The sequence below is a fragment of the Belonocnema kinseyi genome, chromosome 6 (genome assembly GCF_010883055.1).
Source record: "Belonocnema kinseyi isolate 2016_QV_RU_SX_M_011 chromosome 6, B_treatae_v1, whole genome shotgun sequence".
Taxonomy (NCBI): Eukaryota; Metazoa; Arthropoda; class Insecta; order Hymenoptera; family Cynipidae; genus Belonocnema; species Belonocnema kinseyi.
In genome coordinates, this window is record NC_046662.1 from 22307104 (window position 1) to 22325122 (window position 18019).

The window sequence follows — 18019 nt, forward strand, 5'->3', positions numbered from 1 at the left end:
CTCGGGATACTTATAAGATACTACCATGATTTTTTCAGATTTTTTGGTCCAAAAATAAATTAGGCCAAAAACCGGCCTTACCGACCCTCCCCCTTTATAAATGAGATTTAATTTATGGTATTGTAGTTTTCATTTTACAGAATCCAAGTTTATTTACTCCAGTTAAATGTCAAAGGTTAATGAAATGAATTACAATTTATCTGAACATTACTTGTACAATATATTCTACCAATTTTGACCTTGGTTCTCACCCTTGAATTCAGAAATAGACCTCTATCTAATCTTGTAAATGCAAGCCGGGAAATGAAGTATGGAATTTATTAATTAATCAGTTAATTAATGGAATCGAAATTTTTGAGTAGCTAAGTGTTTACATTAACATTACAGGCCTCTTTTTGTGTTAACGCTAGGCACTTTTAGTCACTTTTTAGCTTAAATTAGTCACTTTTTCAACATTTCTGAAGTACATTAGCCTGTGGCAGCTCTGTCAATTTAATTTAAAATACATATTGTTTTTTATTTCTACTTACCAGTAATCGATATTGGATAAAGAAGTTCTTTATTATGACCGTTGTGATTCGCCTTACATACGTATAAACCATCATCTACCACCGGTTGCACATTTTTAACGATAAAACCAAATTTTGGTTCCCAGAAAACTCTTTTGTCGTGTGTTATTACCTAGTAAACATTGTAATTTTTGTATCAAACTAAAAAATGTATTCTCGAACTGTTTAGTATAACAAGATTCCCTTATAAAACTTACAGTGTTAAACGCCGATCCTCAAAAGTACGCAGTATTTGGTGTAGTTTTGAGTTACAACATTTTTCAGACACGAAACAAAATAAAGGCATATTCAGAAAACGATTTGGTTGGATCAGTAAAATGTTTGGTTGTTTCAACCGTATATTATGGTTGTTACATGAAAAACAAAATACTTAGCTGACCCAACTAAATTGTTTCGTTGTTTTAACCAAGTCTTTTAGTAGATGGAGAATTTTGTTGATTCAACACAAACAAATTTTGTTCGGGTTATCAAATATTTCATTGAATCAAACAAAATTTTTTAGATATAATCAAATTTTTATGTATATACAAGAAAACAGTCCTTTTGAATCAAGAAATTTTTTCACTGAATGCACAATAAAAGTTTTCATTGTTCAAATTGAAATACAACTACTTTTATACCCATGATTTTCTGCACATTTGAAAATGGGCATAATAGAACTTTTGAACTTACTTTTCGATTTCCGCGATAATGATGTTCGAGTTCAACATGTAAATCTGGCGAAGAAGGTCGACAAAATACTCTCATATATGTTCCTTTAGTCCAACTCCACACGTTTCTACTTAAACGATTGGCAAATGCATACTTTTTTGCTGTAAAAACATATAAAAATTCATGTTTGCATTTTTTTCAATCAAAAAGAATTATTGTCTGTTTACGTACATCTTACGTAAACATAAGTCAAATTTAATGGTATTTCTGCTGAGAAATCGTTGTCGGTATAGTCGACGTTAATAGTTGTGCTATTAACTTTTAAGCAACAATAAAAATCGGAATCGCCATGAACAGCTTTATGGCGTCGAAAAATATTTAAAGTAGATTCTGAATCCTTTTTTCCTTGTGTAATCGTGAAATTTGAGGTTCCGCTATGCTGCAAAATTAATTATGAGATTAGATCAAATTATTCTTTGTCTATCCTGTTTATATATAACAGTTCTTTAGCACCTTCGGGTAATAGAAAATTGAGTTTTCAGCCAGGCAACTTATCTCAATAGGGTCACCCTCGTTAATTACTAACGTCTTGTGAGGATGTTTGCCAATCCACCAATTTGGAATTTCATCATGACCCAGTAATTCTGCAAGTAAAAAATATTATATTAGAGATATTCACTTTAAAGTACATTGAACTCAGTAGATAGTGCCCCCAGAATATGTTTTTTTGAGAATTGTCGCCGCACGGGGAGGATGGGTCAGATGATTTGTAGGGGGGATGTGCGAGGTGCACCCGGGGGTGACAAAACCGAGAGACAGGAGAGAGACAAAATAGTTTGGTGTTCCCTGATATAGGTCTACCTGCAGCTCCAAACCCGGTATTAACTCTAGGGTTCACTGTAATTATTCAGATATAATACAGCAGGGTGCCTAGTCCCTTGGAAAACCTAGAAAATCTGAAAATCTCGAGGAATTTTAATGGTAAAAGGAAGTCAGGATGTTTTTTTGAGCTCTTAGACTTATACTTGTTTAAATCGAATTTCTTTTTAGCATACTCAATAATCTCAGAAAAATATGTTTGATTGAAAATATTTGAAAATTATTATTAATAAAATTTAATTATTAAATTGAAAAAAGAACTTTAGTGTTGAATCTTCACATTTTTTAGTTGAAAGTTCAATCATCTTGTAGAAAAATCGTCTTATCGTGAGATAATAAATAATCTTCGTGGTTCAAAGATCGACTGATTAACAATTTATATATTTTGTAAAATTCATATTTACGTTTTTTGTTACTTAATATATTTAGGTTGAGGAATTAAATATTTCGTGAAAATTTAACTATTTGTTTAAAAATTCCACTATTTGATTGAAAACTAACTTTGTTGTTGAAAATTCATATTTTATTTATAAAATTTTAACTTTTTTGTAGAAATTTTTTCTTTCTTGCTTAAATAAAAATTATTTGGTGATAAATTCAACTCCTTGGCTGAAAATATTTTTTTTTTCAGAACATTTATATTTTCTTCATAAAATTGGCACTGTTTTGTAGAAACTTTGACATTCTAGCTTCAATTTAAACTATTTAGTTAAAAATACAACTGCTTGGTTCAAAATTAATACTTTGCGTTTTTCGGAATTGTTTTTTAGGTAAAGAATTCAACTGTTTTATTTAAAATTCGAGTATTTCGCTAAAAATGAACTTCTTTGTTGAAAATTCATATTTTCGGATTCAAATTCAACTGTTTTAAAAAAAAAAATTTTTTGGTTTGAAATTTCAATTATTTCGTTAAAAATTCAACATTTTAATAGAAAATTATTTTATTTGTTAGAAATTCATAATTTTAGGTTACAACTTTAAGTGTTTTGTAGAAGATTAGTTTTTCTATTTTTAAAATTCAACTGTTTTCTGAAAATTCATCTTTTTTGGATTAAATCTTTTTATATTGGTAAAAAATTACACTGTTTGGTTTAAAACAAACTTTTTCGTGTACGAAGCATATTTTTGGGGTCGAAAATTCAACTTTTTTTTATGAAATTCGACTTTTCGATTTACAAATTGAACTATTTAGTTAGAATTTTGTTTCATATTTTTTATATAAAATTTATTTGTTCTCAGTTAAAAATACAAAAGTTTAAGAAATAATATCTTCTGATTAAAAATTAAACTATTTCGTTACAAATTCAACTTTTTTGGTCTCTAAAATTGATCTAACTGGTTGAAATGTTATCTCTGTTTTTTTTTAATTCAACCATTTTATTATAAATGTATCTGTTTTGTTGTAAACAATTTCAATAGGTTGGATTCCAAGTGGATTACGATTAAAAGAAAATAAATTCGTTCTGTCTAAAAATGATTCGTAACAAAAATGTAGATCCTTTTGTGATGAACCAATTTTGTCTATTATTTTTTTTTTCATTGTTTGTACCGTTTTCCAAACAATTTAATCTTTCATTTTCAAGTTTATTTTTATGACTTAAACAAGAACTACGCACCCTATCAAAAAAATATTCATAAACATTTGCAGATCTTTTTCGGTTGAATAAATTGTGTCATTAGTTCTCGTAACTACTTATCCTATAAAAAAGGATTCTATTTTTTAACAAAATTCAAAAAGTTATTAAGATAATTTTGTGAGGCCTTTAAAAAGGAATTTTTTTCTCTAGAATTTTTCCTAATTAGACTTTGTTTGGCTTCAAATCTTCATTTTCGTTTGGTTTTTTGGGTTTAAAAAATGATATAGTTTTCGTAATTTTTAGTTTATTAAAAAAGTCATGGGGATAAATGGTTCAAATTTTTGCGTAGTATAAATAACTGCCAAAACAATGATCAAATCTTTCTTTTTAGCCCCTCTAAGTGTGTGCTAAAGCACAATCTATTCCGATTAGTCTTTCGAAAGTCATCCGATATATAGACAACAACGACGCTGCCGGACAGCCAGATAGACATTGACGTAAAAGCTTTCATTTCGGACTTAGAGAGCCTCAATATTTTTTATAATGAAATCAGCCAGTAGAACAATTTCAAATTTGAGTATAATAAAAAAATATATTTTTACAGAAAACCTACAGGAATTGAAATTTTCTAAATATTTTATACCATTCAAAGTTGACATTATAAATGGAGAGTTTTAAACATGTTACCGATGTCAAGTGTGTAAAAATTAAATTTATAATAATGAAACATTTCTAAATCTATTATTGTTGGAATTAATAATTAAAAATTTAAAAAAATTAAATGATGATTTATGTTTTCTGCCCCATTAAAACATTAAAACATTTGAAGGTTCTTAAATTTAGACGATTTGAAATAAAAGCTTTCCACAATTAAGAAAAGAAATGCTGGTTGGGGTTGATAAATATAATTCTGATTTTTACGAACCTGATAACAGCATCAAAAATATAAATATTGGAATCTGATTTACGAATAACATCCTTTACTTTTTATTATTCACAACAACTGAATTCATGTAGAATTTAAAATGATCAAGACCTATCGAAAAGTTATTTTCCACCTTACTTATGTCACATTTACCAGCAAACTGAATGAATCCACTAGGAAGTTTATAAGAAGGTCAAGTCTTTAAGGCAAAATTAGAAAAAGATTATTTAATTTATATCTCTAATGGTATAAATGCATAATTGCACAACGATTCACTTTAATTCCACACGAAATGCGATGTCGAGTTAAGAATGTAAGAAATTAAGTAAAAGGCAACAAGTAAAATTTGTGAGATACCAAATATACAGAATTACGAAAACCTTTTTTTAAAAATAAATCTTTTTTGTAACTGTAAAAATTGTGGAACATACCAAAACTCCTTTGTGTTTTTATTTTGTTTCAAGAATGTTCAGCTCTATATCTAATTTTGTGCCAACGTGGATTGTATGTACGTATGTTTCAAGTATAACATAAACTTAAGTGGAAACAAAAATATAGCTTTAAAAAATGATTTAATATTGTCCATGAATTTCTAAAATACAATCGGATCGTAATTATAATTTTTATCAACAAAAATAAGATTTTCTATTTCAACCCTTTTTGGGGTAACTCACAAAAATTTTGATCGGTATTTTTTAAATCATTTTTGGGTATACTAATAATAAGGTTGGATCATTAAACTAAAAAATGAATTTCGACTTGTATTCCCATTTTTTAAAAATATGGCTTAAAGTTCTAGCATTAATTTGCCTTCGAAATGATGTCGGTTCTGTATAGACTTCTGCAGTAACGTAATAAAGAAAATTATCTCTAGTGTACGGAATATAACGTAAATATAGTTTATGCTTGGACCTAATAAAAGGTATAATTATTAACAAGAATATACTTTCAAATTTCCATAAAAGGTTATATAGAATTTTTTATGGGAAAGGATAAAAGCTCACTCACTGTAAACTTTAACATACGTTTCTGTTGCTTTCACATTTGGCTAGGAATTATTTAAATCATAAGGTTGCACTTCTAATATGCTTTATCGCAATCTTTTAGCTTCATATGTTGATAACTCTTTTACAATTTTTGGGTCTAGAAAAAAAATTATTAACGAACTACTCATTTGATAATTTTGTATTTGTAATAATTATTATTTGATTGTCAACAACTATTATAACAAAAAATCAAAATATCTAATAATCAGATTGTAAAATACAGTACGATTTGAGCAAATATAATGCTGGAGTTCAATGAATACTTCTGGAGATGTTGGTCGTCATTATTTAATCATGACGATCAAGTTCGAAAACTACCTTTGTTAAAAAAAAACTTGCACGGAAAAAATTATTATGAATTCAAAAATATGCAATAACCAATGGCATGATAAATATACAGGGTGTCTAAAAAGTTCCGGGAAGGTTGGATATTTCCTCCGGTAAAATATTTTTCAAAAAAGTGAAGATCATTTCTGAAGTAAATTTCAATGAGGAATTCAATGGCGACCTTCATTTTGACCTTGAAGTGGACCGTCATGGCTTTTTGAAGGTCAACTTTGTTGTTTTAAATGGAAACCCTCTTTTTACATCTGCAATCGATAGAGCGGAAAATTCTACATTCAGGTACGTATCCAAATCATAGGTCAATTATAACGTGAATCCCCTTGCCTCTCACGTTTCTAGGTGCTTGATTAGCGAGAGTCCCCTTGCCTCTCACGCTTCAGTGAAGTTGTTCAGACTGAAAACCTTGAGCTTCTTGACAAAACGCTATGCGATTGTAAAAATGAGTTACAGCATTACGAATCATCTCCCTATCAATCAAAGTAGCCTGTTGCAGAATCCGATTCTGCAATTCGTCTCAGCTTTGCGGTTGCGTTGAGTATACTTTACTCTTTAAATAACCTCAAAGAAAATAGTCGAGAGGCGTCAGATCACGAGTTCTAGCAGGCCACTCAATTTCACCCCTTTTTCCAATCCACCTTTGAGGGAACTGAGTTCCAAATATGCTCGAACTTCCCTATCGTAATGAGCCGCTGCTCCGTCCTGCTGGAACCAAATATTTGAAAATTATGCCTGCAGTCTCACTCATTCTTGGTACAATTTGGTTTCTGAGAAGCTCTTCATATTCACGGGCATTGAGATTACCATAGATGAAGAAAGGGCCTATCAATGTATCATTCAAGATACCGGCCCAAACATTAATCTTTTGTGAATATTGTGTGTGACTCTCCAACATCCAATCAGGATTTGTGTCGGAAGAATATCTCCAATTTTGCCTGTTAATTTCACCTTTTAAAGTGAAAGAAGATTCATCTGAAAATACTGTATTGTATAAGAAAAGAGGATCTCTATCAATTCTGTACATCATAATTTCACAAAATTCAACCCGACGATGAGGATCGTCTTCATTGAGCTCTTGTACCAGATGAAATTTGTAAGGATGAAAATTAATGCTTTTTAAAATATTTCGCACTCTCTCAGGGGCAACGTCACGCTCATCACTAGCTCGACGTAAACTAAGGTGTGGGGTTTCAACAAATGCTTGAGCTATGTCCATCTGCATCTCCTCAGATCCTGCAGATTTTGGCCGACCAGTTCTCTGAAGGTCCTTTATAGATCCATGATTTATAAAACGCCTTACAGTTCTTTCAATTGTTGATTTGAGGCACGATTTAACCCTTCTCCATCACGAAAAGTGCAATTAAAAAGCAAACGAACTTGATCATAAGATCGAACTCGATCTCCCCAACCACGCATCATTAATACAGATACCCTCTCTCGTTCCGAAAGTTTAGCTTGCGCCATAATAATTATTTACCATATTCAAAACGCTGTAACCAAAATCATTACAGAGCTCACCAATGCATTTCCCGTTGAAATTTACTTCAGGAATTACACTGACTTCTTGGAAAACTTTATTAATTTCAAATAACCTCTAAGTGACCTTGACCGTTACAATTGACCTATTACTTGGGTACATACCTGAACTTATAATTTTCCGCTCTATCGATTGCAGATGTATAAAAGGGGTTTCCATTTAAAAAAGCAAAGTTGACCTTCAAAAAGTCACGAAGGTCCACTTTAAGATCAAAATGAAGGTCACCATTGAATTACTTGTTGAAATTTACTCCAGGAATTACACTGAACTCTTGGAAAACTTGGTTAATTTCAAATAACCTCTAACTGACCTTGAACGTTACAATTGACTTGGGAACGTACCTGAACGTAGAATTTTTCGCTCAGTCGATTGCAGATGTAAAAAAGGGGGCTTCCATTTTAAAAAACAAAATTGACCCGCAAAAATTTATGAAGGTCAACTTAAAGGTCAAAATAAAGGTCACCATTAAATTCTTCGTTGAAATCTACTTCAGGAATGACCTAGACTTTTTTGAAAAATATTTTACCTGAGGAAATATCCAATCGTCCCGGGTCTTTTTAGACACCCTGTATATTGTTTGAAAATCCATTCGATTTTCTCAGACAGCTAGTTATGGGCTGGTCAGCCTCGATTTATTGGCTGGTGGACAGTTTGAGGAAGTTGATCGACAAAAACTAGCATTCTATCAGAGAGGTTAGAGTCAATAAGTAACAGTTACTGCAAGTTGTGACGTAATCTTGAGATGACTTGGAAACAAATTATTTTTCACTATAGGCTTCTTTAGTTAAGAAAAATTTCATTCTAGACACCCTGTAACTTTGTCGAAGCATGTCAACAAAAATTTACTGATCGAAATTAGATTTTGTTTCTTCTTGTCTAGCTGCCCAGCGCCAAACCTGGGCTAGACCAGACTGTCATCAGGTTAAGGAAAAAAGTCATGCTTTAATAGTGTGCATTTTTTATTTTCTATTATTTTAAACAATCTGTAAGTTTTTCGAAATATGTTCAAAAAATGTGCCTATTGAACTTAGGATTTTTTTATTCTTGGCTCGCTGATCTGCGCCCGGTATAGGCACGGTTAGAACTTCCAGACCGAACATACAATTGTTGATCTTGGCTGGATGATCAGCGCCAAACTCGGACCAGACCAGATTGTCAAGCTGTAAAAAAAGTCTTGCTTTGATTGTGTGAATTTCTTATTTTCGATCATTTTAAACACCCTGTCATTTTTTCGAAATATGTCCAAAAAAATTTGTTGACCGCACTAATTTTTTTTTGTTCTTGGCTCGCTGATAAGCGCCAGTGATGGGACAGACTAAACCTTCCAGACTTTACGGTTTACATCAGGTCAGACAAGGGACAGACTGGCGTCAGACCTGGGCCAGCTCTGATCTTCCAGATTAGACCGCTAATATATCCAGAACTGGGCTGCACCTGTAGCCATCCTGCCAGGACATTTTCCCATACGAGTTTATTTTTAAATTGCGTGCTGTTTTAATTCAAATGATAGAATTTTATTATAAATATAATTAGTTTGTTTAAGTAATCTTTGACATTTTTTTAAAGCGAATTTTACAGAGGTTTAAATTCTAAGTTAATATAATTTTGATTTCATGATCATAAGATATTTGAAGAGTAAAGACACCTTCATCCGCCAAATCTATCTCTTCTAAAATAATCAATCGGGGATGGTTATAACCTCGCTAAATCTGAATTATTTAAATTTAACTAATTATCAATCAAACTGGACTAATTGTATAAGCAAGAACTCAGTAACTGATAATTGGTCAAAAATAACTACACTAAACACGCGTTCAGTCAGACCGTTCTCAGCCTTCCTAGAACTGCTGGCTCCCTCAGTTTTTCAGGGGAGCAGAGCGAGAGCGGTTGCTGCATTATATATATATAAATATACATTTCTACTCGAAACGAGTCAGGCAGCGCTCACTGTTTACGTTTCTATCCCCCCGAAACCAGTCCAAGGCTATTTGAAGGCAACCCCCGATACTTGGCTGAAAGCGAGAGTTTGGTGTAATTGACTTGGTTACTTTCGCCTAACCAATTCAATTAGTCAAACGCTTGACGTAGCGCACCACCGCACCGGTTGCCATAGCGGACGGTGGCGAAACTACTAATTGGTTGGTCAAAAATATACCAATTAGTTAGTAAAAATTGAGTAACTGATTAGTTAAAAATGAGACACTTCCGGAAAAACGCGCATGTCCGTAACGCAAATGCTTATTTCTAATACATCACTTTAAATCGTTTTTTAAATTGCACGATGAGATTTATTTTTAATACGTGACACTTATCGCAACGAAGAAAAGAACTATTAATTAAATAAGAAAAGTAAAAACTAGAGCCCCTCTTTTAAAAGCAAAAATCCCCTTTTTTCCTTAAAATTGAGCTTGTAAATCACTGTAATCTCTGTTGCCATATAAAAAACTGAAGCGAGTTTCTCATATATATTTCTTATAAACTCACTATTTCTCCGTGTTAATCGAAAAGTCCGGGGTACTTCTCGTGAATTTCCGTGATAGCTAGTGTCTTCTTTGAAATCCACTCTCTCCTATTCTTGAAAGTCTGTTTGAGTAACAAAATAATCTTATCTTTTTCTGCGTCAACGACTTGGCAGAGGTTATGTTGAGAACTTCACTAATGAATTGGGTGTTCTCAGAAATGACTAACAAAAATTGGTCCTTTTTTGGACTTATTCAATTGGCAAGGTGCAAACAATGGCTCGTTCACTAATTCATTAGTCAAAACCTTTAAAGTAACTAATTATTCGGTCAATATTGAGTGTACTGATTGAATTAGTTACATTTTAACTAATTCAGATTTAGAGAGACTGTTCCGAAAGGAGATTTTTTCTGAGTCTTGTATATATTCACCTTTTGGATTGACCTATGAGTAATTTATAAAAACACTATTAACTTAATTTCAAATAATCCAGGTTCAATTAGAAATAAATACGCATAAAAGTAAAATAAAAATGGCAAATAATTCAGAAGAATCACCATTGAACTTTTGGCCTCAGAAATGCGTCAACCTCAACAATTATGTACAAACTGTCTCTAGAATATCAAACTAAACTATTTTCAGCCCGATCATAAATAATCTTTATATATCTAATCTTCGGAACTGTTATATAAAATATTTCTTCACAGATTACACAAAAATCACGTCATTGAAAGACTCTTTTACTGATTTTATTTCTGGTTCTATTTTATCCAAATTTACAAAATCACATTTGTAATCTCCTTGATTATCTTAGTAATAGTATGTTCCATTACAAGAGATGAAAAACAGTAATTGTAACGAGCGTGAAGTTTGCTGCCCGAGCGAAGCGAGCAGGGCTACTTTCACACGAGTTTCGATCCTTGTGTTACATTCCTCGCAATGCATATTATTTTTCATAGCAAATCTATTGAACATTCGAGGTTAGGTACCTTTAGAGTATAGACCCTACTTACCTACCTGTCTATCCTAGGGATTTCAACCCCAGGGATGAAAATACAGTAAACCCTATATATAGGGCCCCCTGATAGAATTCTTTCGAGAATTGACGCCGCACCGCAATATGGAGTGAAATGATCTGCGCGGGGTGAGCGGCGGTCGCTCAGGCGTTAACAAACAAAAGCGTTATCTACGAAACGGCCCTCTATCTGGGTCATTCCGCACCAAGCTCAGCCCCAAAATGGGTCCAGTCTCAGAGTTTCACTGTACCGTGTTTTAATTCGATCTACAGGTAACGAAACTCGAAGTTTCAATAGAGGTGCTTTGAAATAGTATGTTGCATTACAAGGGATGAAACACAGCGATTGCAAAGAGTGTGGGGCGTGCTGCTCGAGCGAAGCGAGGGGTGAATTCACACGAGTTTTGATCTTTGTGATACGTTCGTAGAATGCATATTATTTTTCATAGCAAATCTATTGAAAATTCTAGTCCAGGTAGATGTAGATCCTGCCCTTCTACCTACTTATCTACTTACCTGTGTAACCTAGAGCTTAAGCAAAATGTTTCAAACCTAGGGATGGAAACGCCGTGCTTAAACCCTCTCTACAGGTATAGAAACTCAAAGTTTTAATAGAGGCGCTATGAAAAATTAATTATGTATAGCTCATTTGTCACAAACAAACCCACATCAGATGTTTCAAAATTTATTTTTGTTATTGCCTTGTTGTTAAAAGAATTAAATAAATCAATAAAATTTCCAGTCTACGAAAAAAGCTATCAGGGATCACAGTGTGTCTCCTTTTTCACTTAATCACCTTTTTCCCATTAAATTCGAAAAAATATCTAAAATACCTGAAGTAAAGAATTTCGACCCAATTTTTCCATTTTGTCCTTTTCTAAACAGAAATTCAAGATATTAGAAAAAAAGTTGCTTTGAAAAAGAGAATACTTTTTATATTTGAAGCACATCCTCAACAGCAATGAAAAATCAATTGAATTAATCTTAAAAGAGATGAGTGTTCAACAGAACAGTTGATTTTTTAAACCAATTTATTGAATTTTCCACAAAACAGTGGAAATTACAGACAGGAAAGTATGAATTTTGTAACGAAAAAAGCCATTTTCAACCAAAGAGCTGCATATTTAATTAAAATGATGAATCCTCATTTTAAGAGAATGAATTTTTAGTCAAGAAGTTGAATTTTAAAAAAAAAAGAGTTTTTAGTATAGAAAAAGACAAAACAATTTTTAAAAAAATTCATTTTTAACCCACAATATATTAATTCAAAGTTAATTTAAAAAAAACGCGAATTTTTCAAATTTAAATAACAATCCACATTCCAATAATAAAATTATTAACTAATGAAATAATTCTATTAAATTAGATCGTAATTAAATGTAAAAGCGAAAAATGGAAACTTTTCGAATATGTAATAAAATACATTAAACGTAGTATCGAAGAAAAGTATACTATATGTAATTGGAGGGATACAATTTTGAAAATCAAAAATAATATTCAAATATGTAGAGTATATTAATATCATTAAATTGGTGTTAATGGTCTAAGAAAACAAAAAATAAAAATTATATTTTTGTAATAGTCAATTTTGTGTTTTTTCGAATATATATTCTCTAGCTCACTCAGAAAATTACTTTGAATAACGCAGGGTTCTGTTCTGAAAAAAAATATTTTAAAAAATTGACGAGAATAGCGGATCCAAACCTATAGCATGGTGAAAGTAGTTACATTTAAAAAATACAAACATGAGCATTTTTCAATTTCATCCTAGGTGGTACTTTTGTTCAATATTCTTGAGATACTCATATGATGAAATAAGATAAATGAAATCCCATTTTGATATATACTTGAACTGATTCTAAACTTTAAGTGAAAGAAATTTGATGCTGTTGACTCCATAAACTATAAAAGTACTAAAATATTTATTCATTTATATTGGAAATTATATATTATGAAAACAAAATTTCAATGCATATTTCAAATTGTAGTTGAAACAAGATTTACGAGTAAAATATAATTGGGGAAAAATATTTGATCAATTCAAACGCTAATTTCGAACTGCAGTTACATAATTTTAAGCTCCCTTTTCAGGAAAAATTCCCTTTTGTTACGTAACATTAAAATATTAAACCGCTGTGATCCCTGAGTTATGTTTTTTTGCCTTTCGTGGTGTAATCCAATTCAGTTCGTACTTCGTAAAATTTTCTAAACCGATTCTACAGGCCAGGAGAACAGAGTCTCCTCGTTCAAGCGGATACTCATTTTTATGAATGAACGGACTATTATAAATAACGTCCTCTATACGCGGAGATAAATTTCAAGAGATTAATTCACAGGACCTCGTGATTTTAGAGCTACTACTTTTACCCGCTTTATAGTCTCAGACTCGATGATCTAAAAGCATAGAATTCAAGGCCTGATAGCAAAGGGGCGTGGCCTAATGCCTGAAACTTCGAGGTCTATGCTTTAAAAGCAAGTGTTCCGAGATCTTAGTTCTCGCGTGAAAGCGTATTAAAATCAAGGAGCAGTGTCGTGAATTAATCCCCCGAAATTTGTCTCCATCTAATGCTAAAATAAGTTTCAAGTAGAGAAAAGACTCGCAAACTTACGATTCGTCCCTAAATTTGCAGGGCTCAGTCATTTTAAAAAAGTCCCTATAGTCACTTTTTAAAAAGAAACATGCTGCTTTAGTCACTTTCATCAAATAATTATTATTATACTTATATTATTATATCAATAACCATTTTTGTCAATTCATCTTTTTTCGTATCCTTTATAGTTTGTCCACAAAATGGAATTTTTTATTTTCCATTATTTTTTGTGCAATCAAAATTTGAATTTTCGATTTTTGAAGAAAATTCAAAAATTGGTTATGGTAATCTTGTAGGGCTTTCAAAAAGAAGTGTTTTTCTTCTTTTGACTTTTTTCGTATTGTGCGTTTTTCGGCTTCAAATATTGATTTTCGGTTGATTAAAAAAATGTTGATTACGCTATAACTCTGAGAATTTTCTTTTTATCAAAAAAAAGTCATATGGATAAATTGTTTGTTCTTTTTAATACTATAAATATCCGTACATAGAATTTTTAAATTCAGAAAAAAGTTGTCTCAAACATTTTCAAAATGCGCTCACTTTTTTATTTTAATCAAAAATGGCTGGATCACGAACTCATCCTTTCTTTTAGGATCTAAAAAAGTGTGCCAAAAATGAATTTGATTCGTTCATTTTTTCGAGAGTTATCGTGTTTACGGACGGACGGACGAATGGACAGACAGACGCTATCGTGAAAACCTGGTTTTCGGAATCAGGGTGTCTCGAAATGCGGAGATCCGTTGAAAAAGTGTTATGTCAAATTTCCGACAATTCTAATACTTTCTCAACCATAAATGATGAGAATGTAAAAATTGTAATATTAAATTAAAGAACGATGTTCTTTGAAAGAAATTTAAAGAAATCGGTATTATTTTCAGAGGTAGTTACTATCGATCAGTGTAGATATCATTCCAAAATCCATAAAAATAGAAATCAAAACTAGCGAACACGTTTACTCTTTAAATAACAGAAAATACTTAAGGACATTTTTGACTAGATGGAAAATGAATTAAAATTCTTTCTTTTAAATTATATTTTTCTGATGCCTCGCTCCACTAGGAATGGAAACACAGAACTATCGATTGCCGGTCGGGTGCTTTTCTAATTACGCTATTAGAGAGATCGAAAAAAAATCCTTTTTCGGAAATATACGTTGTTTCAAGCCAGGTGTTGTAGATCTTTTTTCATTCGTAAAAGTAAATTTAAAGTACAGGATTTATGCTGATTTAAATCCAGCTTATTTTTACATTATTTAATAATCTCAGAAAAATATAATTGATTCTAAATATTAATAGCTCTATCAGTAAAAATTTTATCTTTTCTTGTTCCTAATGCATCTGTTTGATTGGAAATTAATTTGCTTTGATTGGGAATGCAACTATTTTGCTCAAAATTCAAATATGGCAAGAAATTAACTTTCTTGTGAAAATTCATATTTTTGTGGTTAAAAATTCAGCTGTTCAGCAATTAAATTTTTGCTGAGAATTCATATTTGAGTTTTACGGAAATAATTTGTTTGGGTAGAAACTTCTTTTTGATTGTAAATTTTAACTATTTTGTTGAAAATTCGTCTTTATCTGTTTTTGATTCGAAAATTGAACCAGTTTTAATAATGCAGGACCAAAATGTATTTGACTTTTTTATAGTAGGACGTTTTCTACATATGTTTTTTGGACTAGAAGGTAGCTTGGGTTTTCCCTTTGAGATTTTATCTCAAGGTAGCAAAGAAGGAACCCAAGCTTTCATTCTAGCCTACACAAAATCAAAAATTCCAATAGAATAAATTAGATTTATTTTTTTAAACATTGTTTTCCACAAATTTAAATAGCGTGAAAAAATCTCTCGAAATCCTAGTAGAACACTATTTCTTTTATTGCTACTAAAAATTTCTAAATCGCCAAAGCTGATTGTATATTCTAAAAAACTAAGCCTAACTCAAGCTGTTTTGAGATAAGAAAATTTGCGTTATGACATGAGAGATTTACAATAAAATTTTTTTTGCGTTTTGGGCTCGAAAATAATCGACACGTATTTTTTTATTTCAATGTGATACTCGAAAATCTTGAGATATGATTTTTCAAAATTTGGTAATCGGGGAAAACCATTTGTTTTCAATCGCTCACTGTAAAAAAAGTTTTGAATAGAAACAATTCTTGTTGTACCGAAAATGCGCATTCACCCACAATCTTTGCAAAATAGTATAACGTCCATCCTGTTGTTTTTTTATAACAATATATGGCACTTTTATTAACAATTTTATTTATTTTGAAATTGGAACATTTTGTTCCGTTTTTTTTACCTTAAAATGTTTTCTCAAGACTCTCAAATATGCAGGAAAAATTTGAGAATAGAGAAATAAAAACCCGAAGTGTTAAGAATATTTATAATCCCTCGCGCACCTGGCAGCGAGCGATCTAGCGAGCACACTTTGGCGACGCGGCGTCGCGTGATACTTTACAGATTCAGATTATTTCTCGACAATGTATGGGTATAAATTTTTATTTGTAAATGATGGGTTTATGAATTCACAACTTGTTTTATTTGTTAATAATACATAAAATTGTTTATAAAAATACACTATATTGTTATGAAAAAACATGAGGTATGTTATACTATATTGCAAAGCTAGTGGGTGAATGCGTATTTAAGTAAAAGAATAATTTTTGTTATTCAAAGCCTGATTATATAATCCTAAATATAAATAATGTTTAATTTGAATTTCTCCGTGTTAATAGTTTCAAGCTTGTGATAATTAAATTTAATAATAATTTAGCAGGTACAAAAAATGATTCTGGCAACTATTTATTGAGCATTGCGAATTTTCAAATTATAAATTATATTTTTCTACAATAGTATAATAATGAAACACTTACAGGGTCTTAAATTTGACGATTCAAAATAAAAACTTTTCAACACAAAAAAAATACATGGGAGTGGTTGATAAATACAATTATTAATTTTTACGAACCTGAAAATAACGTCAGAAATATAAGTATTAGAATCTGGTTTATGAATAACATCTTTCACTTTATATTATTACACATAAGTGAATTCAGGTAACAGTCAAATCCATCAAGACCGAAGAAATGTCGATTTCCACCTTACTTCTGTCAGATATGCAAGAAAACTAAACGAAACCACTAGGAGGTTTATAACAAGGTCAAGTCTTTCAAGCACAAATAGCAAGAAATTATCTAATTTATATGCCTAATTGCCTAAATGAATAATTGCGCAATGATTCACTTCAATTCTAGAAATCTCCGTTGCAAACGAACGTTGCAATTATGCTTTACTAGAACATATATAGGTATATAATACATTTTATATAAAGGCAATGTCATGTTTAACCAATTTCTACCTTAGCGATATTTTGTTGTGAATAACTCATGAGCACACGAAATGATATTTTGCGATAGAAATTTGAAAACCCGTGTAGAAATTCAATTGGGGAACTAGCTTGGTTCCCGACCAGTAGACCCCACTTAAAGTCGGGCCATCTGACTAGCCCCCAAGCAGTAGCGTCACGGTAGATTAGTCGGGGGCTAGTCAGGTGACCCAACTTATCCTAGTCCGGGTCTGATCGGTTACTAGTAGGGGTCATATAATAATACAATTGTTCCGAAGAAATCACACTATAAAAAACCGCCACGTTGGGCACGGCAGTCTTTGCTTCAGGTAATTATGGTTTGTTACGTGTGGAATGCTGTCTTAAACACTCAACGCGTCATTTCTGTTGCGCGAGAGGTGGCACGTCGCGCCCTCGTGGGTTTTTTTAAAGCTACCCGTCCAGAAACGCAAGACTAAAATGAAGGCGGTAGCGAAATCTGAATTTTACTATGCTGAATAGTTTACTAATAGTATACTACTCTTCACTGATTAATCAAAAACTTTTTCTTTTCCCAATTTCAACTATCTGAGCGATTAGACTTTATTTACATATGGCAAACCTTTCAGATTAATTTAAAAATAAGCATCTATGCAAATTTAGAGTCTTATGACTTCCAGCGGGCACTTTTCACCTACATCTATATGTATCTTTTCCAATATGGATTTTGTTAAAATTCCATAAAAAAGTATTTATAAATGTTCCTAGAAATTCGCAATTTTCTAAAACGGTGTGTTTTAGAATAAAAAATTATTACGCTTTTTTAGATATTACCTCATTTGATAAGACCTCGCCGAAAAGTCAAACATAAGAATAACCCCACCGGAGCCCCACTAGATCCCGACCAGACCCTGAAAAATACCCGCACGGAAATTAGTGAACAAAAAGCCCCGACCAGCCCTTGACCAACCAATGATCAGGCCCCGACTGAAATTTTGACAACAAAAAGCCCAACTAGTCCTCGAATAGTCCCCGACTGGGTGCACTAATATGTAACATTTGCATACATATGACATGCCACTATATAGAAAAAGAAATAGCT

At 31.8% G+C, this 18019-nt stretch overlaps 1 protein-coding gene across 2 annotated transcripts in view; it reads right to left on the reverse strand.

Moving 5' to 3' along the window:
- LOC117175119 (vascular endothelial growth factor receptor 1-like) overlaps positions 1-16725 on the reverse strand; it is a 21016-nt gene extending 4291 nt beyond the window's left edge. The window contains exons 1-5 of one of the 2 annotated variants that reach the window (XM_033364690.1): positions 16561-16725; positions 1734-1864; positions 1452-1659; positions 1242-1381; positions 531-681 (exon numbers count right to left, since the gene is read on the reverse strand). In XM_033364690.1, the coding sequence (XP_033220581.1) occupies positions 531-681; positions 1242-1381; positions 1452-1659; positions 1734-1864; positions 16561-16612 (682 nt within the window). In that variant the 5' untranslated portion in view covers positions 16613-16725. Of the gene's footprint in view, positions 1-530; positions 682-1241; positions 1382-1451; positions 1660-1733; positions 1865-4601; positions 4746-16560 lie in introns of those variants that run through there. The other variant, XM_033364691.1, reaches the window with a different exon arrangement.
- Between the last annotated feature and the right edge of the window lie 1294 nt (positions 16726-18019).